The sequence below is a fragment of the Osmerus eperlanus genome, chromosome 26 (assembly GCF_963692335.1).
Source record: "Osmerus eperlanus chromosome 26, fOsmEpe2.1, whole genome shotgun sequence".
Lineage (NCBI taxonomy): Eukaryota > Metazoa > Chordata > Actinopteri > Osmeriformes > Osmeridae > Osmerus > Osmerus eperlanus.
This window is the reverse complement of record NC_085043.1, coordinates 8,938,575-8,960,767: the sequence shown is the minus strand read 5'-3', so window position 1 is coordinate 8,960,767 and position 22,193 is coordinate 8,938,575. Positions and strand designations below refer to the sequence as shown.

General features: G+C 51.5%; 1 protein-coding gene across 2 annotated transcripts; it reads right to left on the bottom strand.

Annotated features, from left to right (window-relative positions):
* Positions 1-231: 231 nt before the first annotated feature.
* btbd8 (BTB domain containing 8) lies at positions 232-21,926 on the bottom strand. 2 transcript variants are annotated; one of them, XM_062452433.1, is made up of 18 exons: positions 21,345-21,926; positions 19,954-20,130; positions 18,890-18,999; positions 18,203-18,320; positions 15,790-15,879; positions 14,417-14,497; positions 14,032-14,128; positions 13,469-13,557; positions 12,089-12,191; positions 11,220-11,402; positions 10,901-11,074; positions 9,911-10,040; positions 8,659-8,720; positions 7,452-8,031; positions 5,774-5,861; positions 5,430-5,563; positions 3,412-5,337; positions 232-1,181 (listed from the first exon to the last, which is right to left on the bottom strand). In XM_062452433.1, exons 1-18 carry the CDS (start codon positions 21,446-21,448, stop codon positions 661-663), a joined length of 4,767 nt encoding a protein of 1,588 aa, XP_062308417.1. In that variant the 5' UTR covers positions 21,449-21,926; the 3' UTR covers positions 232-660. The 2 variants fall into 2 exon arrangements, with proteins under 2 accessions (XP_062308417.1, XP_062308416.1); XM_062452432.1 differs by having other exon boundaries at positions 233-1,181; positions 7,452-8,034.
* Between the last annotated feature and the right edge of the window lie 267 nt (positions 21,927-22,193).

Sequence of the window (22,193 nt, the reverse complement as noted above, 5' to 3'; positions counted from 1 at the left end):
TCCAAACATTGAATTTTTGGATCAGATTTTTTTTTAAATATTGAAATAAATTCATATTTCAATTTTAAAGAGGTGAAATCAAAACCAACAAATTCGGGGGTGTTTAAATTTCAATATTAACAATTCAATTACTAAAATTCAAAACATGTCACTGATTTGCTTCCATAGGTGCGCGACTCAAAATGACACTAGGATTCGCTGTTTTCACAGTTATTAGACTAATAAACGTATCCAAGACACAAGCAAAAAATTGTTCGCTCAAGAACTTTTATTATATTACACAATAATTAATATACCAACCAATGTTCTCTAGTTTATCGTGAAATTCCATTGTAAACCATCATTTAGGCTTTTTTTTCTTTTGTAAGAGGATTGAACCAACACCAGACAGCTGAACATACAAAAATATCCACATGCAAAACAGCCCATGGGTGTCTTGGCCCCCTGTTCATTTGCCAACTATCAAGTAGGCTATCCTGAAGGAAATAGGCTACAAATAAATGGATAAAGCAAATGATCTGCAGCTGAAGTCCAAAACCCAGAGTCGGTAAAAAGGAGACAACAGAGAAAGAGAGAGAGAAACGATGAACTAAGACGACTAATTTTGATAGCTGTTACAAAGCTCAGTGAGTTGTCAGCTCGCTGCGTCCATCCACCTAGTCAGTGATGCGTTTCCAGTTCCACTATGGTCCATTCCCCCTGCGGGGACGCGGCATCCTCCGGGGAGAAGCTGGTCACAGTGATGCTGGTAGTCGAGTCTTCCAAAGGCGAGATCAGCTCTGCCCAGCGTTTGAAGGTCTCCTTCTCATGGGGCAGGAAGTCCTGACAGTCCAGGCAGTCACGTGACAGGGACAGAGTCTGCTTGATGAGGTACTGGGCCAAGTTCAAGTCCTCCGGGACCGGGTTAATGACCCCTAAGCTGGACTCTTGGTCTGAGAGGAGCTGTCGAAGGAGGCCCCAGTCCCGCTCTGCAAACTCACCGCTCTGCTCGTCTTCCTCTGGCTGCGTCTCTTCTTCACCCTGTCGAAGCTGCTCCCGCTGTCCCACACAACTCCCGTCTCTGTTCGAGCAGCGCTCAAAGGATTCCCCCGCGTCCAGCTCGTAAATGGGCGAGAGGGCTTTGGACGGACGGCGCTCGTGTGTGCAGGTTTGATCCAATCTGTCACAACCATCAATGTCCCCTAAAAACAATTGACAATACTGCAAAAATGACCAAACGATTCAGCTCTCCGGAGTACTTTCTCATTAGGCATTATGAGGATTTGCTAGTTGCAAAGCATGTAGGCTGTTACAAGATTCACCCTTAATGCAGCTGTGTCCTTAAGATCATGTTAAACTAGAGGTCATTCATGGATGACCTCTATTAAAAATGGGGAAATGCTCTCATAACTAACATTAAATCAATGGCTGGATCAGACCAATGGGTTATGTTCAAGTTGATTTATCAAACGCTTACACTGCAAAAAGTCTACAACTGAGTTTGATTGTTTTTAGCTTGTAAATCTAGACCTAATCTAGTATAAATGGCTTAATTTAAGTAAACAACACTGTTTTTAAAGACATTTTCTTAAAATAAATGTTCTTACTGCATTGGCAGCCAAATTGACTTGTTTTAAGCATTTCTGGGCTTAAATTTGATGGGGCATTTTTGCAGTGTGATTATTCTCCTCCAGAGTGGCAGCATTGCTGACCCGGAGGAGGCTAGGTGACAGGGAGGATGGACAGCTGCCTTAAAGGCGACGCACAGAAGGATGCTAGTCTGAATGTGTCTCTTTTATCCACCAGTGTCAAACACAATAAGCCATGCATTGCCAGAACCAGGTAACTATGCATAACTCAATCTGCTCAGGCACTAATGATGTCTTCAGATGTACATGAGGGTCTCATTTGGACAGACCTAATGCAATGTACAGATTAAAAAACTACCGTCACAAAAACCTAAATGCAGGCAACAATTATTTACTTTGCAGCACAAAAGGAATACATCAACCATTATCTCTGACATTTTTTTCCTCATTGTTTAATCGTGTATATATATATACATTTACTTTCTATTATGAACATTGCGTCAGTATCATTGTAAATGAGAGGCCCATGCTGGCAAAATATGATAAAAAAATAAATAATAATCTACCACTTATTGCTGTTGGCAGCAGAATAATAATGAACATGTTTGCACTGGGATAGCATCTATGTAGCTTATAGTGCAGGGATCTGCTGTGTTGTGTGGTAGTGAAGAGAGACATAGCAGAACCCATGGACTTTTGAACTAGAACACACACTACTGTACAGAGAAGCTACAAGCACACACAGTCTACCCAACTAAATCAACAGCATGACTTCTAATCTACAACCGTTCAAATAATAATAATAAACGGACTAGAGACGGCATATGTTTACTAATGGGGTTGACGAAATGGATATGGATACATAATAAGAAACATACAGAAATAAATAATAATGGAATCAAATAAAGACAAACATGGTTTTTAATACTGGCATGCAAGCATCTCTGGTGGAGGAGACAGACGTCTCAGAGGAACAGACAAAAACAACATAAATACAAGCTGATTCGGGGCATCAACGGTTGTCTGTTAAAGATACACTTTTTAAAAAAGCTATCTGGTTGTCACGACGAACTTAGAGTGGTTAGTGAAGTCCAGATGTTTTGCATCAACCCATCATCAACTTGCTAATGTGCATATGTGTATTTCGATTTCATAGGAAAATCCTTAGTTGCTTGTCTGTTGTGTAAACACAAATTTGAAAACTCAAACCAGCTGTGGCTTAAAATGCCCCAAAGCTGTTTGTTTTCATGGCATGAAAAAAAAAACAATGAAAATCATTGAATCATTGCATTTTATGTACATCAAAGTGCATTGGTACAACTACGTCACAAGCCTTGTCACAAGGCAGATACTTCTAACTGGCACATGGTATAGTGCTTGACGTTTAATATTTTAGTATCAGTCTTGTTGAAACGAACACCGCTTTTTCCCTCAACATAAGTAAACTGAGTGATCAAGGGCTGAGTGCCTCTGAAAAAAAGGTAGTTTAGTTGTCATTTACATTTATAGCTAAACTACTTCTGCTCGTTTGATAGACCAAAATCCATCCTTAACAAGAAATTGGTGTAACAAATGAAACTACTAGAATTGGTACACAGATAGTTTGTGAATATGGGTACATCACAGATTACCCCTTATTCAATTGGAATTTTAAACGGATAATCGTAAATGATGTACTTTTTTTGGAATGAAGAGCTAGTGTTGGATTGAAATAAATAGGGAGCATCGAGTAAAGACGATTGTATCTTGCAGGGGCTGAACTAATCATTCTGCAGAGTTTAGGGGGTAATGGATTTGGCTTGGAGGGGGTTGGGGTGGGGGGGGTCTATAGGTTATACGTTACCTGCTGGGGATTGTGTGGCATGTGCAAGGGACTCGCCCGCCTGCTGAGGATCATTTAAGTCCAGGTGTAAATCAGCTCTCTTGCTGTCGGCGGGATTGGGCTGGTTCCTGCGCACCTCTGCGTTGCTGTACTGCTCAGCGTGCCTGAGGTCCAGGTGGCATGGGCGCTCCTGTGGGTGGAGGTCAGCGGAGGGGTCAGGATGCGGGGACGGACCGCCGGCCTCCACCCCTCCTCCGGCCCCGCCGGGCTGACCGGGGATCTCCTGGACTTCTGTGAGGAACACGACAGGTTTGGGTTCCTGCTCCCTAGATGGGATCTGTGGGGGGTCGGACAGGTGGTTCGGGGGTCCGGCGGGGGAGAGGGGCGCCGACTGGGGAGCCGCGGGGGCGGTTTCAAAGACGTCGCTCGGCATGAGGTCGTCGGGCTGCTGGGGCGGGGTCTGGACGCCGCCCTCCTCCGAGCCCAGCTCCTCGCACTCGTCCACGGACAGCAGCACGGAGCGGCGGAAATTGGAGGCCGACTGGTAGTCGGGCTGCTCGTTGTCCTGGTCGCCGGGGTCGTCGTCGAACGCCAGGTTGACGATGCCCTGGAACTGGGGGGAGGGGTCGGCTGGGGGAGGAGGGGCGTGGCCAGGGAGGACTTCCACCTCGGATTTTTCATCTTCCGTCTCCTCGTCCTCCTCCTCCTCCTCCTCCTCCGAAGAGAAGAGCTGGTGATCGGGCACGCTCTTCACCGCGACGGCAGCCTCCGCCCCGGCGTGCTCCTCGCCGGCGGGCGCCTCGTCTCTCTGCAGCCACGAGCGCGGGCGCGGCCTCGCCCCCTCCTCCTCGCTGGTGGTCTCCGCCTCGCGGCCCCCCCGGAGGCGCACCTCCACTCGCAGCCCCGGCCCGCCCTCGCCCGTCTTCAGCTCCTCGGGCGTGCTGGTGTCGCTGCTGCTGCGCCCCAGGAAGTCGTGGCAGCGGATGGTGCCGCACTTGGACGCCCCGCGGTCGTTGGGGCAGTCGTCGTCCTGCGAGCCGCCCGCGTCGTAGTCCTCCGAGCGGGGCTTGATGTCGTCCGAGGACGTGGTGGCGGCGCTGCCCGTCTCCGACTCGGGGCTGACCTGGTGGTGGGTCCCGCTCCAGGAGTCCTCCAGGGGCGTGCTCCCCACGCTGCGGGCGGCGTCCTGGGGGACGTCCGGGTCTCTGGGGGCGTTGAGGGAGCCCAGCTCGTGGACCTGCACTGCCCCGAGGTGTGCAGGAAGAGAGGACCCCGCGGCGTGCTTCCCCGTGGGGTCCTCCATGTGCTTGGCAGGCTTCACCTGAGAGATGTTGTTGGTCGCTGGCTGACTTGTCTTGGCCCCAGCTCCTACGCTAGAGGTGCCTGGGTTAGGGGTCTTACGGGGACTCTGGCCCGGTCTGGCCTTCAGGGGCAGACTCAGGGAGTCTCCCCCATTCCCGCCCTGGCCTGGTGGCTTTGTGCTGACATGGTTGGCCTGGGTGGAGGATTCGGACGTCGCTGAGTTCCCCCGGTGTTCTCCCGCCGCGCCGGTGCCGTTAGACCGGGGCTGCTCTGTACTTTTGAGATCGGAACTTTTCGCACCGGATGTCTCTTTTTCTTTACCCGCGGGCCTCTTGGAAGCGAGAGCAGAGGAGCTTTTGACTGGCTTGGGCACAGCTTTCTCTGTCGATGCCTCGCTGGGGCCTTTGTGCTTGGCTCCGGGTTTGGCCCCTGCTAGCGCTGACGGCTTGGGGGCCACAGGGTTAGGCGCGGCTTTGGCTGGTTTGGTTGTGGATCTAGCCGCCGCCGCCGCGGGAGCGGGCTTCGTGATCTTTCTTTTGGAGGCCTCGATGGCTGTTTTGTCGGCGGCGGCGGAGGCCTTGGGCCCATCCTTTTCCTCTTTCTTGGGGGACGCAGGTTTCCTCAGAGAAGATCCTGGTCTGGAGACTGAAGCAGGAGGGGGGGAAAAAAGAAAATATTTTACAACTTTTTCATCGTCACTTGATAACGTTTGTGTCGTAACTGTATCCAGGACCTACCATGGTTCTCTGGCAGGCTGGTTGGTGTGCTTCTCCCCTTAGTGTCGCGGGCCCCTGCTGCCATAGGGGCTGCTCTCGCTGACGCAGTGAGCTTGGCTTTACTGACCTCTCTGGCGGTGGGATTGTTTGTAGGGCTGACAGAACCGAGAAAAACAATCATATTAAACTGAGCGAAATCACACTCCATTTTTTTTTTACAGCAATGCTATTCATGAGGGCATAAATGCAAAGTCTTGTTACTGATTTATGTGTGCCTACACCGCTGTACGACAGCGGGGGGCAGCAAAGATGTTTCTACCATTTTGTCCAAGGACGGGAGTCCATTCCAGAAAGGCTTCTCTCACCTGTTGGTCTTTGTGGTGTCTGTTTTCTGAGGGGGTTTGGTGAGAGGGGATTTCGGCACAACCCTGGCCTGGGCTTTAGTCTTCAGACCTACGGACAGAGGACACACATCGTCAAGCATCGAGCTCGGCTTGGTTTACATTTAGTCATTTAGCAGACGCTCTTATCCAGAGCGACTTACAGTAAGTACAGGGACATTCCCCCGAGGCAAGTAGGGTGAAGTGCCTTGCCCAAGGACACAACGTCATTTTTGCATGGCCGGAATCGAACCGGCAACCTTCTGATTACTAGCCCGATTCCCTAACCGCTCAGCCACCTGACTCCCATGGTTTACAGTCTGTCACGGCTTGGTAAGTAAAATCACATTGAAAAAGATCCTAACAGCATATCATCCACTGACAAATGATACGCTCAAAAAACGTGAGTGCCGACTCTGGATCTAAACTGAATCTAAAACGACAATGGATGAAATCCCAATAAAGAGGGAGTGGCTAGGAGTGGCATGAATCTCCTACAGCTTAAAGGGAATCAATAGTGGACAGCACAGTCAGAACCAGAAAGAATGGTTTCTGCCCTCTTTTAAGGAGTGAGTTATTTTTCCAAAACGGAAGCTAGCTAGTTTTAGTTAGCTTCCGTTACCTAGCAACCTAGCATAATACTCGTAGCAATGCTACTACCTGCTAGTGTTACTTGTTAGCCTCCTAATTGTAAATTTTGAAGCCATACTATAGCGTTTGTCATATAGTTTTTGTCTATCGGAAAATAGTCGGTTGGAATGTTCAGAATCACATATGTGTGACGCTACTCCTTAACGGGTTAAATCCTACAGTAAAACGAACCAGGTCTGACACGGCAGGAGGGATACAGTAGTAAAGAAACCGGAATATCGATTCATTACAAACAACTGAAATTGCCAATTAAAAATGTGTCAGCCGGGAGCTTAGTGATGACAACACTACAGTGGATAGACACAGCTGAGTCATTAGAGCATTTGACCGCAGAGCTAGAGTTTGCAGGTCCCTTAAATGTCTGTTTGGGGCAAAAAACATCTGCTAAATGAAGAGATGTGTATTACATTACGACTACGTTATCTCCACACAGCAAATTTAGCTGTTGAAGATGAGGGAGGATGGCTGTGTTCTGACAGTTGGGAGCGAAGCAAATGGCTCCTTTTCTTTTCGCTTTCGTGCGAGGGGGGGGGGGGGGCAAGGGCAGCTGAGGCCTAGTTCAAAGTCACAAGCCCTCACCCCTCCCCGGCCTGCAACACGGCATCACCAGGGAGACGGCGAGGGTGGAGAAGTGATTAGTCACACCCTGTGTGTTGGGCTTTGACCTTCAGCTCTGAAGCTTAGGTGTGTGTGTTCCGTTTGTCCTCAGACATGACATGGGAAAAACCCAACCGCAAACATTATGGGATGGATTCACAGCGTATCTTCTAGCCTCCTGTGCTGTCTAGGCTCTATATGGTAGTTCAGCTGAAATATATTCACTTTAGTCTCTGTCAGGATTCCCTTAGGGCAAACCCATACAATTCTGCAGAATAATCAGTCATGTTATTCTCCAGATAGCCTGTCAGCTAGCAGGCATTCACAGACTAACTCAGCAGCAGGGGGTTTGGGCACAGCAGGAAGGCGGAGTGAGAATGAGTATGTGGTCGTTAAGTTAGCCTGTGTCTCAGACCTGGGATAGGATGGCTGCTGTTGTTGCGCAGGCTGCCGGAGCTGTTCTCTGGGGAAGCGCTGCCTGAGGTGGAGGGGGTGCTGGGGTGGGGCTGGGCGGTCGTGACGCTGTTCGGGAGCTCCTTCCCAGCGGGGCTCTTCTGAAGCTTGCCTGGCTTGGCGGGGCCGGCTGATGTGGAGCCCGGGGGGGAGGTCTTGGGCCTCGCTCCTGGGTTGGGCTTCCTCTCCTGCTCCTTCAGCCCCTTCCCGGCCCCGGTCAGGGAGCCTCGGGTGCCGTTGGCCGTGGCCGCCTCCCGCCTGGTCCCTGGCCCTCCGGTTCCATTGAGCACGGGCTTGGCCGAGGGAGCCGCCTTTGGTTTGGCTGTGGAGCTCTGGTCCCCGGGCCTGCTCCTCCCGCTCTTGGCCCTGGATGTGTCGGCATCCCCTGGCTTGCTGGCCGTCCCCGGGCCGTCTGACTTCATGGTGCCTGGCGCAGGGCGCTGGGAGGCCGGGCTGGAGGTCCTGGTGCCCCGGTGGCTCCTGGGTACAGGAGGGCTCTCTGACTCAGCTGCGGGGCCCGCGGGGCATTTTACAGCCCTCTGCTGCTGAGAGAAGAGGCGTTTGAATATTATTAGAACATTTAAAAAAAAACTGCACGTTAGATGACAAACTTCCTATCTGTCTTGTATTTAGCGGTCTCCCAGGAACAAGGTGTCTGTGTTGGCCCCGAGAGCTGAGGTAATTGCTTTTGTTGCGTCGATAAGATAAATGACGACAGTCAGCAGCCTGTCACATAGATCAGTGAGGCAAAACCAGACAGAAAAAACGCTTCCAGGTCCTCGCTCTGCATCACAGCACTTCCTGACCAGTTACCGTGCAAACTCTGACAGAGGAAGGGGGGGCGGGGCTTCTTTCAGCCAATCACAACCCCTCAGGACCCTCTCATTCAGACAAGCCTCTGAAACAATTCTGGACTGATTCGAAGTAGACCCTCAATTCCCGTTTGCTGGCTGTGAGGAGATGGCAGTGGACTGATTATAGTGCTTCTAATGGACACTAGCACTATAATCATGCCTGGATTACACAGACTTACACAGATTCCTCTGAGATGTAACATTAATGGGTTCATGACATCTGTTCTGAGCTGGTGCTTTAATGAAGATAAAGCAACCATATGATTTTTCCCCTCACAACATGCGAGAATGTAAGCTTGTATTCTAGAGGTTTACCTGAGAGCTTGTGAATACAGGCTTTTTACCGAGTCTTCTACTGTCGCCTTTATCGACCGCAGCTGTGAGAGAAGAAAAGCACAGGATTGATCACTTTTCTAATGTGTGGAGAAAAATATAGACGTTTTTGAATGACCAGTTGGGCACCATTTGCTTAATGCTGACTTGGTAATGTCGGTTATTATATTTTATTGTATATTTTATTAAATTCCACCTAGTACTGCTAGTTTATGTACCCTTAGTATAGATAGTCCACATATTTAAATTTTAGGTCCCTATATGTTTATTGTATGCACCTTCCTGCCAAAGCAAATTCCTTGTCTGTGCAAACTTTCATGGCGAATAAATCCCATTCTGATTCTGATTAACCAAACAAGGATTTCAATTAGGAAATTGCACCTCGATTCTCATTCATGCCTCCCTCCTGCTCTCAGCCTCCCATTTCAATAGGGCACAGGAGGAACACGGGGGGTGTTAATCAATGGCATGTCACTCAGCTGAGTCTAGCAAGGAAGGAAATACTGCCTTCGAAGCGCATCCATTTCCCCAGAGACACTCCGAACCGATACTGTAGTAAACACCTGCAAATCAAAAATGGGACTAAGTAGGTGTGTGTGTGTGTCTGGATAATCCCGTATATTGCATTACTTCTTTCAGTAGAACCCGACAGAGGATGGGTACAATCCTGGTCAGTGGTATCCTTCACGCCGTGCATCTCTCACACATCACAAAGCCAAACCGAGAAAGCACTGAACACCTTCAAGGTCTCAGTATAAAAAAAAAAACATCACATGAACAGAGAATTCGACCCCCCCCCCCTTCTCAAACCCCCCGACACGCTGAGTCTGGCGCATTTAGCGCGTGGGCCCGCACCGCTCAGACTGCGACCAGCCCCGCAGGCAGGCAGCGCAGGGTGTGAGGGGAGGCTAAAACAATGGGAGGTCTTCCAGTGTGGCTGTGCAGCTGTGCAGCGGGGGAGCCGTTAATTGCGTGCTATCAGCCAGCAGCATGTGCTTCGAGGGGCTTTGGCTCTCTGGCAAACCGTGCCGAGCCGGCAGAGCCAGCTCCTTCTGTTCCCCTACGCTGGCATGGGAGAAACAAGAAGAAGAAGAAAGAAAAAGAAACACACCCTGCAGCCTTTGAACATGCCCCATCCGAGCTGAGAGGAGATCGCCAGGCACGCGTCGCCCCGCTGCGGCCAGACCTCCTCACTAACACCCCCCCCCCCGAGATGAAACATATGCGGTCTTACCTGCCAGTATCCTCTCCTTGTGCTTGGGAGGCAGCGTCTCCCATCCCTGTGTGTGGCGGACGGCGTAGAAGGACTGGAGCAGGAAGGTCCACAACCGTGCATGCAGAGCACAGAGCTCTCGCCTGAATGGCTGGCAGGGAGAGGGAGAGAGAGGGAGGGAGGGAGGCGAGAGAGAGGGGGGACAAGCAGGCAGCAGGCAGAGAGAGAACGAGCACTAGCAAATCAGCAGCTGCTTGAAGGGCCCGTCGCCATGGCAACTCGTAACCCCGCCCGTCCCTCCCTCCCTTCCCCTCACTCTCTCTCTCTCTCTCTTGCAGGATCCACTTGAGCTCCCTTGAGCTAAATCCGTGATGTCACCGGGCCGCTGAAGACCGTCACTCTCCCGCCTCCTCGCCTGAATGTTTATAAAAAAGAGCTGGAGGGGAGGGAGGAGCCATCTATCCCTCCCTCCCCCCCTCCTCTCCCTCTCTCCCTCCCTCCCTCCCTCCCCTCCTCTCTTCTCCCTCCCCTCCTCCCTCCCTTCCCTTCTCTCTCCCTCCCTCCCCTCCCTCCCTTCCCTTCTCCCTCCCTCCCGACCGGACACACGGCCAGATTAGATAAGGCCACTCCCATGCCTCATTGTCTCTGTCTAATCCATCCTGCTGTGTAGTATGGACATGTATTCTCAGGGCATGTGTGTTCTACATCCCTGGGCCTGTGGAACTCAGCGTAGAACCCAGTGTGGTGGTCTATACCGTTAAACAGGGATGGGTACACAGCTCAGTTAGCAGAGCATTGGTTTAACAATGGGTAAAGGGGAATCTGAATGGGATCAGGTCTAGTAAACAGTAGGTGTTAGCTCTCACCTCATTCCTAACTGCCCCGATTCAGTCAACCTGACTGAGTCAACCATCAACCAGCTAATGACCAGATTAGGGTTCCTCTAGAGTAGGGTTGGAGTGAAAACCTCAAGCTGAGCTCACAGCGACCTAGAGAAGCAGAGTTACTCACCTCCTCTTCCTCCTTCCGAGGCCCCTCGTCGAGGCCTTCGCCGTCCTCCGTGTCGTCCCCGCACAGCCGGTCCACGGCCGAGAACAGGTCGCAGGCGTTCTCCACGGTGACGCCGCCCCTGACGGCGCCGCACAGCTTCTTCAGCAGGGCCGGCTCCCGCGTGAACTCCTCCCTCTGCAACCCCAAACGCACGCGCACGGCTAGTACGGGAACGGCTCTGAACGCGGCCGTCGCCGAGTACGACCCCGTGGGTCTGGCACGGGGCGCCGAGTACGACCCCGTGGGTCTGGCACGGGGCGCCGAGCGCGGCGCGACTTACCCTCCGCAGGCTGTGGAAGGCGGCGGTCCGCGTGACGAGGGCCAGCCGGGCGACGGCGAAGGCCAGGCACTCCTCCTGCAGCTCGGTGGCGAGCGCCATCACCTGCTTGGCCCACTTGACCTCGGGCAGGCAGCCAATCAGCTGCTCGCTGGCGCAGAGCAGGGTCACGGCGCTCTGCACGGTCTGCGGGACAGAGGCACGTCAGGCACAGGTGCCGCAGGGGCGCCTTCGTGGCGTTTGGTTATACCTGAAACCCCTGTACGCACATACATGCATTCCCACCCACAGTGCAGTGCAGTACACAAACACCGACATCAAAGTATTTCAAATCTAAACACCCTAACCTAAATACACAGCGCGTGGATGATTGCACTCTCCTAACGTTTACGATTATACCGATTAATGCTATGTTCCGTGTCCTGCACCTGCTTCACCCGTGCGGTTGCCAGTCAATCAAGGGAACCCCCTAATTGTGTCGTCATGTCTGGTGACTGCGACATAAACAGAGGGGACTGAAGTGTTCTTTGCCCAGGGGAGGTAGTTTGGAGTGCAGCCCTCGAGTCACACAACCCAGAGCTCCCGTTCATCTCCTCCTCCATCCGTTAGCGGCGCAGGCTTACTCGATTACAAACCCTGATTAACCTGCAGCTGTCTACGTCCACATTTCCCTTCCCCAAACAAACATGTCACGAAGGGCTGGAAAATCGAATAAATACGTCCTTTTCATTTGATCACGAGCCATGTCACTTCCTGTGGAGAAACGGCAGACACTGACGAGGACATGAAACGAGGTTGGACACCTGTCAGGGGTCTCTGTGTGTGTGTGTGTGTGTTGCGAGGTGAATAACACATGACCACGAGGGACCCACCATGGAAGAGGTCACCGCGGTCAAACAGGTCCTCTGGAGCTCCCATGGCAACAAGGCAAAGTTTCTCTCCGACCAGCTTTTCACAAAGTGTTCCGCCACCCACCTGGGAAACACACGCAGTGGCACAGTTAAGGGCTGTCTGTGCCGTCTGTGCTGTGCCGCCTGTGCCGTCTGTGTGCTGCGAGACTGCTGGAGTGGGGATGTGGTTCATTCGAATTACGTGCCGAGTGGGAGGGTTGTGATTTACTGCAGTAGCTCAGGTCAGGTCTCTTTCCATAGCCACTTAACCATCTCTCTGGGCTGCCAAACTCTATTACCGACCTTGTTGGCCCGGCGGTAGGGATGTGCTTGATCCAAGCCACAATATTTTGGTTGTGTACCGTGGAGCTAGAGTGCGTTAGATCGGCTCAACCCCAGGGAGCCCTGGTGGTTCACCACATAGGCCTTACCACAGGCGCCTGGGTTCGAATCCACCCCCTTTGCCAAAGTTTTTATTGTCTCTCTATACCATCACTGGAAACAATTCTAAAAGGAAGAAATGCTGCCCAAAATATATCTTACAAAAAAAATATCTGCCTCAGCCACAGGGCCTGATCAGGACAGGGTGGCTGGAGGGGACCCTGTGATGGGGAACGAGTTAGTGCAGCCCCACTGCTCTGAGAGCACAGCTCCCTTCACTGTCACACACAAGTCACATGACGCGTTAAACAGCCTTACTCCCTATCTGCGGGAGGCTCCGCCGGGCAGCGCAGCTTCGCTGCAAACACTTTCTCCTGACCTATATTCCCACACTTCTCTGCTTGTTTACCGCAATGGATGCCGCGATTGCTTTGAAGACAGTGGCTTCTGGAGAAGTTGAAGGCTTGGGAAAAGTGACTAAGATTAAGTTGTGAATAGCAAGGAATGACCTCAAGCCTCTGTGGGCTTTGTAATAATTTGTATCGTAAAGTATATTACCATGGCACTGGAATGTCGTTCTAGAACAGGAAACTATATCGTACGGAGGTTTAGTCACAGAGTATTAATCAAAATCTATTAATGTACTGGTTTATTTTTAGTATTGCCTTGCCTGACATTAACAACAGTAATAGCAAAACCACTAAAACTGCACTGGGTGACAAAGAAAACAACAAGGGAAGCATAATTTTCCACTGTTACCTCAGGGCAACATTGTTTCCAGCATAATTTTTTACTTCATTCCAAATTCTTTAAACACCTAGATTATGTTATATTTTGCAACACCTTACATTCCTCCATCGAGTCTCGTTTTCACTTCGACCATGCTCTGAAGGACACGCGCGCGTGACGCTCAGCGGCGTGACGCTCAGCGGCGCTCAGGCCCACGGGTCTCCCGAGTGACGCGGCCACGCCCACACTCACCTCAGACAGGAAGCGTGCAGGCTCTGAAGGCCGAGCGAATGCGTGAGGGACAGGCACTCGAGGATCGACTTCTGAACCCCGTCGACGGGCTGCAGCGAAGGGGTGAGAGAAAGACGGGGTATTTTTACGGTGGGTCATCTCGTTTCAAAAGGTTCACAATGGGGCACCGTGTCAAAGGGTTGAGCGTGGAGTCATACAGGGGGGGGGGGGGCGTAGAGGCAGAGAAAGAGAGATCTCTTTGTGTCTGCGGCAGGGCTGAAACACGCTGTTCTCCATCGCGGGCACATGATTAGGTGGGAGTGATACAGTGGGAGGCACACCAGGGCCTTGTCCTGGGGGGGCCGGCAGGGTGGTGCAGTACACATCGGGGCAAGGATTCTTTTAATTGGGAGACGTCGTGTGTTTCTGCAGATGGCTCTACCACAGACACACTGGGGGCCTCGGGCCTCAGGGCTTGCTGACGAAATCCCCAACCGCCCACGTCATTCCAAAACAGAAAGTCTCGCGGCGTTGTCAAGTCACAACAGCGTAGCCACGGCGTTCCATCGCTGTGTGGAACTGACCTTGGGGAAGAAACGACAGTAGTCTCTGGTCAGAACCATGTCCACCACGTCCTTCATCCCCTCCAGACCCAGCATGTCTGCTGCCAACACCACCTGACTGAGAGAGAGACAGAGAGAGACAGAGAGAGAGAGAAAGAGAGAGAGACAGAGAGACAGAGAGAGACAGAGAGAGACAGAGAGAGAGAGACAGAGAGAGACAGAGAGAGAGAGACAGAGAGAGACAGAGACAGAGAGAGACAGAGAGAGAGAGAGAGAGAGAGAGAGAGAGAAAGAGAGACACAGAGAGATAGACGGACAGAGCATCAGGGTGCTGTTCATGTTTATGGAAGGCTGTGTCATTCAGGGGCCGAGCAGGGTGCTCCAGGGGCCCAGCAGGGAGACGTACCTGGCACTGGCTCTGGCAGGCAGGTCCACTATGGCCCCGTACATGAACTGGAGGAGGATCTCCATCTCCTCTGGGCCCAGGCTGGGAGGGACGCACAAACACAGGAAGTGATGCGACCTGTGTAGAAAAACTACCCAGACAGACAGACGCACGCACGTGTAACAGACGTGGTCTTGCAAGCTCCGTCAGAGGTATCGGGCAAATCGTCCCGCACTGGGTTCGAACTTACCACCTCTGGCTTCCCAAGCGCCACCACTACCAACTACGCCAACGAAAAGCTAGCTATTCGTTGATGCGGGTGGCCTGTTACATACCTGAGGAGTGAGTTTCACTGATACACACCGGCTACATTCACCCCTCAAACTCACTCCGGCCGGTTAGCTGATGCTAACCTAGCGATCCGGGTCACGGCACCAGTGTAACAGACGTGGTCTTGCAAGCTCCGTCAGAGGTATCGGGCAAATCGACCCGCACTGGGTTCGAACTTACCACCTCTGGCTTCCCAAACGCCACCACTACCAACTACGCCAACGAAAAGCTAGCTATTCGTTGATGCGGGTGGCCTGTTACATACCTGAGGAGTGAGTTTCACTGATACACACCGGCTACACGCACACACACACACACACACACACACACACAGGGAACACCAGGGCCTCGACTCAACACCAGCAGGGGCTCCCATGGTCTTCCACCCGTACTGAGAGCTCTACATCAAGCTCGCAACTAACGGATTCAGCCTTTTACGCTCACACACACAGCTCCCAGTTTACGATGCACACAAATGCCGCATTCGTTCGTCTTCTACAACGGACAAAAGACTAGTGCGAGTGGACCACAGACTAAGCTCGGCGCTAATAGATGGTACTTGGGTCTAAGGGCCACATCACAGCTCCACAACACGTCAGCACACCCTTCCTCCGTGGTGACACCGCGTCGTCCCCGGTTACGCTCAGCGACGCGTCTCGCCCCCCGAGGAGGCAGTTCTGCCTCGTTTGTCCCGGCCGCCCCCCCAGGGCTTGGCAGAGACTCCTCCGAAGACACACACACACACTTCAGGACAGAGAGAACTCACAGTCAGAAACCAAGGCTCTGCGAATGACCTTGACGTTGGGAAATCTGAGCGGAGGGACTGGGGTTTCGATGTCTGCGGGTAGCTGGGTGGTTAGGGGGAAGGGGGAGGCGGGGGGGCGTGCAAGGATGGGAACAAATATGAAACCGCGTCTTGATTTATTCACACAAACTGCAGTATGAATAATTAACACCCTACAGGCCGACTGATTGTGCTGTTGGACCGGGCAGGAGTGGAGGTGCGATTCGGGAATGTAGCGACACGAGGAACAGGAGGCCCTGTATTCCCCGCTTCGTCTTACCCTTGTAGAGTGATACACTGACTGGAGCTCTCCATCCAACTCCCGCTTAGCATGGCTCGGAAATACTGCGACCTGGCACACAGTATGGCCCTGGAGACAGAGAGACCCAAACACAGGTCAGCTTTCACACGTCTGAGTCATGGCCCGGCGGCGGCGGTGGACGGTGAACTTGCAGGGTCACGTGTCTGGCTTGCGATCTACGAGACAGCTCGGTCGATGTGCTCGGGGGCACGCGGTCAAGTCAAATCACGACCGAGCCGAGGTGAATCCATTCTTTGTGTTCGGAGGACGTCTAAACAAGGTCTAAACTAGCACTGATGTGGGGAATCAGGTGGCTGAGCGGTTAGGGAATCAGGAGGTTGCCGGTTCGATTCCTGTCTGTAAAAATGACACTGTGTCCTTGGGCAAGGCACTTCACCATACTTGCCTCGGGGGAATGTCCCTGTACTTAATGTAAGTCGCTCTGGATAAGAGCGTCTGCTAAATGACTAAATGTAATGTCTAAATGTGATGTACAGTGAGGAGGACACCTGCATGGAGAACAGAAACTGATCCAAGTGCCTCTTAATGTTTGTCTTGTCCGAACAGTAACAAACATCAGACAGCATCCACCATCATGATTATTTAGTGGCTTTTCTTTCCTCCCCAAAGGAACTCCCTTCACATAAACAAGCAGCTAAAAATAGTCCACAAGAGAGGCAGGGTGCGTGAGGCGCTAACTGTTTTAGTCTGTGTGATTTCAGTTGGAATTTGACAATGAGACACAGATCCTTCCTGGCTATGCAGGAGCAGCTGCAGGAGAATCTGTGCTGGTGTACGGAAAAGGCTCCCGATGGTGGATGTCAGTCTGGGACATTGGAACTGAGAGGTTGGATCGGGGGGTGTGTGTGAGTGTGAGTGTGTGAGGGGGGGCAGGGGGGAGTCAGGATGTGTGTGTGTGGGAGGGGGGAGTCGGGATGTGTGTGTGTGAGAGGGGGGAGTAGGGATGTGTGTGTGTGTGGAAGGGGGGAGTGGGGATGTGTGTGTGTGGGAGGGGGGAGTGGGGATGTGTGTGTGTGGGAGGGGGGAGTAGGGATGTGTGTGTGTGGGAGGGGGGAGTGGGGATGTGTGTGTGTGAGAGGGGGGAGTAGGGATGTGTGTGTGTGTGGAAGGGGGGAGTGGGGATGTGTGTGTGTGGGAGGGGGGAGTAGGGATGTGTGTGTGTGGGAGGGGGGAGTGGGGATGTGTGTGTGTGAGAGGGGGGAGTAGGGATGTGTGTGTGTGGGAGGGGGGAGTGGGGATGTGTGTGTGTGAGAGGGGGGAGTCGGGATGTGTGTGTGTGGGAGGGGGGAGTGGGGATGTGTGTGTGTGGGAGGGGGGAGTGGGGATGTGTGTGTGTGGGAGGGGGGAGTGGGGATGTGTGTGTGTGAGAGGGGGGGTTTGGAGATCACACAGCTCTGTCAGATTGTGGTGAGGAGGAGAGTGGAGAGACTTGCGGCAGACACTGCTGGTCTACCATACTGATCAGTGGTGCAGAGCTCCCCCCCATTCCCCCCCCTCCCCCACCAAAAAAGGGGGCCGCCCCCCCTTCCCTCCGCTGGCTGGGTGCTTCCCCCAAGCACACGCAGGGAGAAACCTGTCTCCATGGTTACCTGCATCACTGCATGCCAGTGTTTAACTAGTTTTAAATACAGGCTTGACAACATATGTTCAGGTGGTGTTACGTAGGCTAATTCTGCTATATTGAAAACATTTTGTCATTTTAGCAGATGCTCTTATCCAGAGCGTGAGCGTTGTTATCCGATAACAACATAAACTTGCATAATTTACTACAAATTGAGCAGCAGGTAAAATCCAAATCAGAAAGAAAAGGAATATGTGCAGTGAATTGATTGCTTTGATTGCTTGAATTGATTGGACCATGTGTGCCACCCTGAAAGACATTTTAAGTTCACCCGAGAACAAACTAAACAGTAGTAGCTGTTAGCATTGTAGGGGTTAATAAAGGCGAACGCAAGGATGACATGGGGAGGGGGCGGACAGGTGACGCCTTTGGAACACCTGTGTGTTGTACCTGTGGCAGCGGAACACCTGTGTGTTGTACCTGTGGCAGCGGAACACCTGTGTGTTGTACCTGTGGCAGCGGAACACCTGTGTGTTGTACCAGTGGCAGCGGAACACCTGTGTGTTGTACCAGTGGCAGCGGAACACCTGTGTGTTGTACCAGTGGCAGCGGAACACCTGTGTGTTGTACCTGTGGCAGCGGAACACCTGTGTGTTGTACCTGTGGCAGCGGAACACCTGTGTGTTGTACCAGTGGCAGCGGAACACCTGTGTGTTGTACCAGTGGCAGCGGAACACCTGTGTGTTGTACCTGTGGCAGCGGAACACCTGTGTGTTGTACCTGTGGCAGCGGAACACCTGTGTGTTGTACCTGTGGCAGCGGAACACCTGCTCTGCTACTTGGATGCTGATGTCACAGCACTCCCCTCTCTGGTAGAGATCCAGCAGGTCTGCTCCCAGGCCAGAGGCAGGCTCAACGACCCAGACATCTGGGAGGGGAAGGAGGGACGGATGGTGGGAAAGGAGATGGGGGGGGGGGGGGGGGGTGAAATTGAGACAGCTCGTGAGAAAAGTGAGGGGAGCGAACAAGGATTAACCCTTGTGTTATCTTCGGGTCATTCTGACCCATCAGTCATTGTGACCCACCGTCGTATTGCGACAAATTTACCGCATACAAAAACAAAGTGAAGCATTTTCTTTTAACCGTTGGGCTCTCAGACCCCCCACATTGCGAAGGTTAAAAAAAGGTTATTTTTATTAGTTTTTGTATTGGGTAAAATTGGGTAAACACAATGATGGTTCGTTATGAACCTTTGGGTCATGTGACCCGAAGGCAGCACAAGGGTTAAGACACTGGGAGGGAAGCTTTAGCGACCCCCCAAAAAGGTCAGTGTGTTCAGTCTGGCCTCCCCCTCCTGGTGTTGTGATTAGCGGTAGCAGGGAGAGGCTGAATGTGATTATCTCCTAAGTGGCTTATGGGTGGAGATAACATGCGCTGCGGGAGGGATGGGGGTGGGGAGAGGGGGGCCTCAATCTAAACACGGCTAATCGGTTTTACCTGGGTCAGTGATGCTGTGGTGGTCGCCTGGGGCGGAGAGTACCTCCACTGCCCCTGGCTCCGCGATCTTTCCATCCAGGCCCATGCGCTGGTCGGCAGTGTACACATGCCTGCGAGCAAAGCAGCAAGGCATGTGAGGGCCAAGTCACAGTCCGTGGACCCGTTAAGGAACAAGTGTGATAGCCGGTGTTTCTTAATCCGATCAGCCAACGAGCACAGTGGCTCCGAGGAGAGAGTGGGACCGGGGACGTGCTGTCCCAGAGGCAGGACGTGGGGCGAGAGGGGCGAGAGAGATAGGAGGGAGGTTGGTCTGTGTGACTTTGCGGCCCTGCGATCCGTCAGCGCTTCGCACTGCAGCGGCTTTGTTCTGCGTACGGGTACAGGTGCCTTTGTGATCTGCAGCCACAGCACGAGTCAGACTGCCAGAGGTTATTCATGATGTACGAGTGGCAGGACCACATATTGGCAGTTCCGTTTGCACGCCGCGCTGAGAAACGGTGTGCTTACACGCGTAACCGGAAGCCGTCATGCATGAGGGTTCCTAACAGCCTCTCTCTGTCTCGACAAACACAGTATTCCAGGGTCAGAGCCCAGCAAGTTAAACAAAGGCCATTAAAAAACGCTACTGAACATGCACAAATGCATCTGACAAACAAATAAAGACTTGTTGTTAATCTCCTAGAGACCACATTGCCAGACCCAAATGTCCTAACTTATGATGCAAAACTCAGTCATGGAATTCCAGATTTATCCAACCAGCCGCGATGCAAATATCAACTGCGGAAAAAACCTCAATAGTTTTCCTTTGGTGCCACTGCCTAATTATATATTCTAAAGTAGTAACCTTGACTTTAAATGGCAAAAATCGAACAAGGCGTCTGGCGCCCTCTGTCAGAAGCGATGAAAACTGCAGCACGAAGGCCTACAGAGAAAGAAGGGCATCAGTGTTTTCTATATATTTACTCAGAAGACGCTTTTCTACAACTCTACAGCCTTGTATAAGTGGGTGTTATAAAACCAAAAGGGCAGTGACACAAAAATAACAGCTGTTGTTGTTGTTGTACCTGATAAAGTCGCTCATCTCTGTGAAGTCATACCCCGTCAGGTGGATGGTGTTAGGGTCTTGGTGGGTCCCCAGCATGATGTGTGGAGCCCTGGCCAGCAGTATGGCCTTGTGGGCCCGCAGGGAGCTGGCTCCCACACACACAGTCACATCAACCTCCAGCTCCTCCTGAAGCAGTCTGTGGAAACACAGCTGGAGGTCAGATGGCTGAGCGGTGAGGGAGTCGGGCTTGTAATCAGAAGGTCGCTGGTTCGATTCCCGGCTAAGAAAAATGACGTTGTGTCCTTCGGCAAGGCACTTCACCCTACTTGCCTCGGTGGGGAATGTCCCTGTACTTACTGTAAGTCGCTCTGGATAAGAACGTCTGCTAAATGACTAAATGTAAATGTAGCTCAGCAGATGAACGACAGGCAGCGGCAAGTGGCGCTGGGAGAGGAAGGCAAATGTACAGTGACAGCACAATCTCATGAAATGTCGACATTTGAGTTATTTCCGAAAGACAACGGTGGGGTTGTCAAATGTTGGGAGAGTGCAAACTAGGCCACTAAGTCCCTATCATGAGTGGGGGTATAGTGTTTCTGTGTCATCAGACAAATACAAAAAAAATGGGGCAGTTGAGGAGGTTCAGAACACAGGCAATTACATTTACATTTAGTCATTTAGCAGACGCTCTTATCCAGAGCGACTTACAGTAAGTACAGGGACATTCCCCAGAGGCAAGTAGGGTGAAGTGCCTTGCCCAAGGACACAACGTAATTTGGCACAGCTGGGAATCAAACTGGCAACCTTCAGATTACTAGCCCAACTCCCTCACCGCTCAGCCATCTGACTCCTGAGGCAATGTCCTCGGTATTTTTCCTTCAACCGCCATTTACTACCACTGTGTGACTGAACTGGGTGACCTAGAAACCAGTCAGCCTCCAGCCCACTGGGCTGCAAGAGCAGAACTGTTACGGCTGCGGCTATTTCACTCTGCAGACCTAAGGCAATGGATTGGAAATGGGTCATCGGGAGACACGAAAGAAATCGCGTTCTCACCCCCAGGTTAAACTCCTTGCTGCCTCTAAACACAAGATGATGTCTGGCTGACCAACAAAAAACACTCACAGTTTAGCATGCATATACCCAAGTGTAGTGTTTGTTTATCTCTGGGAACCTATGAGTTGGTAGGAATGATGTTTAGGATTGAGCAAGGTGTCTGAGATGTAAACAAGGAAGGCATCTTATCAGCTAGTGAGGGGATGAAAGGTTGTAGGGTGTGTGATGTGGTTTACGAGTTCAAAGTCGTTCTGATAAGGACACAGCACATGACAGTCTCAAGACACATTTTAACATGATGTAACATTAAACAATACAGCACATATCTGTCTGTATTAAAGCGAAATGCTGTACCTCTTTAGATCCGCAGACAAAGCAGACTTCAAGCATTTCTTAAGATTGTTTTTCGATTTTCTTTCTTTTGCTTGGAATTCTCGCGCAAGCTCCGTGGAGATCATAGCTACTTGCTTTGAATTTCACATACACCCCTCTGAGTTGTTCACCGGCTCTGCAATAGCATCCTAACTGTCTAGTATGGCGATGAAAATAATATAAACCTACAGCTTATTCTACAACACTATGTCATATGACAATTAAAGACTCGAGACACACTACATTTACATGTACATGTACATATAACACACAAGACAGTAACTCTTCCACCTTCACTGGCACTCGTTATGTTCCTATTGTTTCAGGGTACCAACGCCTAAACACCTCAAACTAGTATGTTTGATTCTACAACTAGCTAGCTACTGTAGCACTACTGACTAGCCAACAACCACAAAGCCACCGAGGGTAATTTGCATAACCGACTGTCAATTTTGGTGTAAAGCATACAAAAAGATACACTGTCGGCTAGTTTACGGCTACCTAGCATGGGCCGAACTGGGCTGGGAAAGCCGTTGTTGTCATTCCTCCGCAAGCACGCTCCCAGTTCTGTCTAGATCCCACCAGCCGAAGGGACAGTGGGTGAGGTCCTTGGTGCGCTTGCGCTGCTGGAAGAGCAACGATTGGTCCGTTGGTTGCCAAGATACCCTGAAGACCTATTTACAGTCTACCTTGACATATTACACTATCCACAAAGTCAGTAATACAATAAAAACAAACAACTGTGCCAAGTATTTTATTAAATTATTAACGGACTTTTCCTCACAACAAAAAAGCACGGTTTGCCAACATCTGGGTAGATTGGATCTAGAC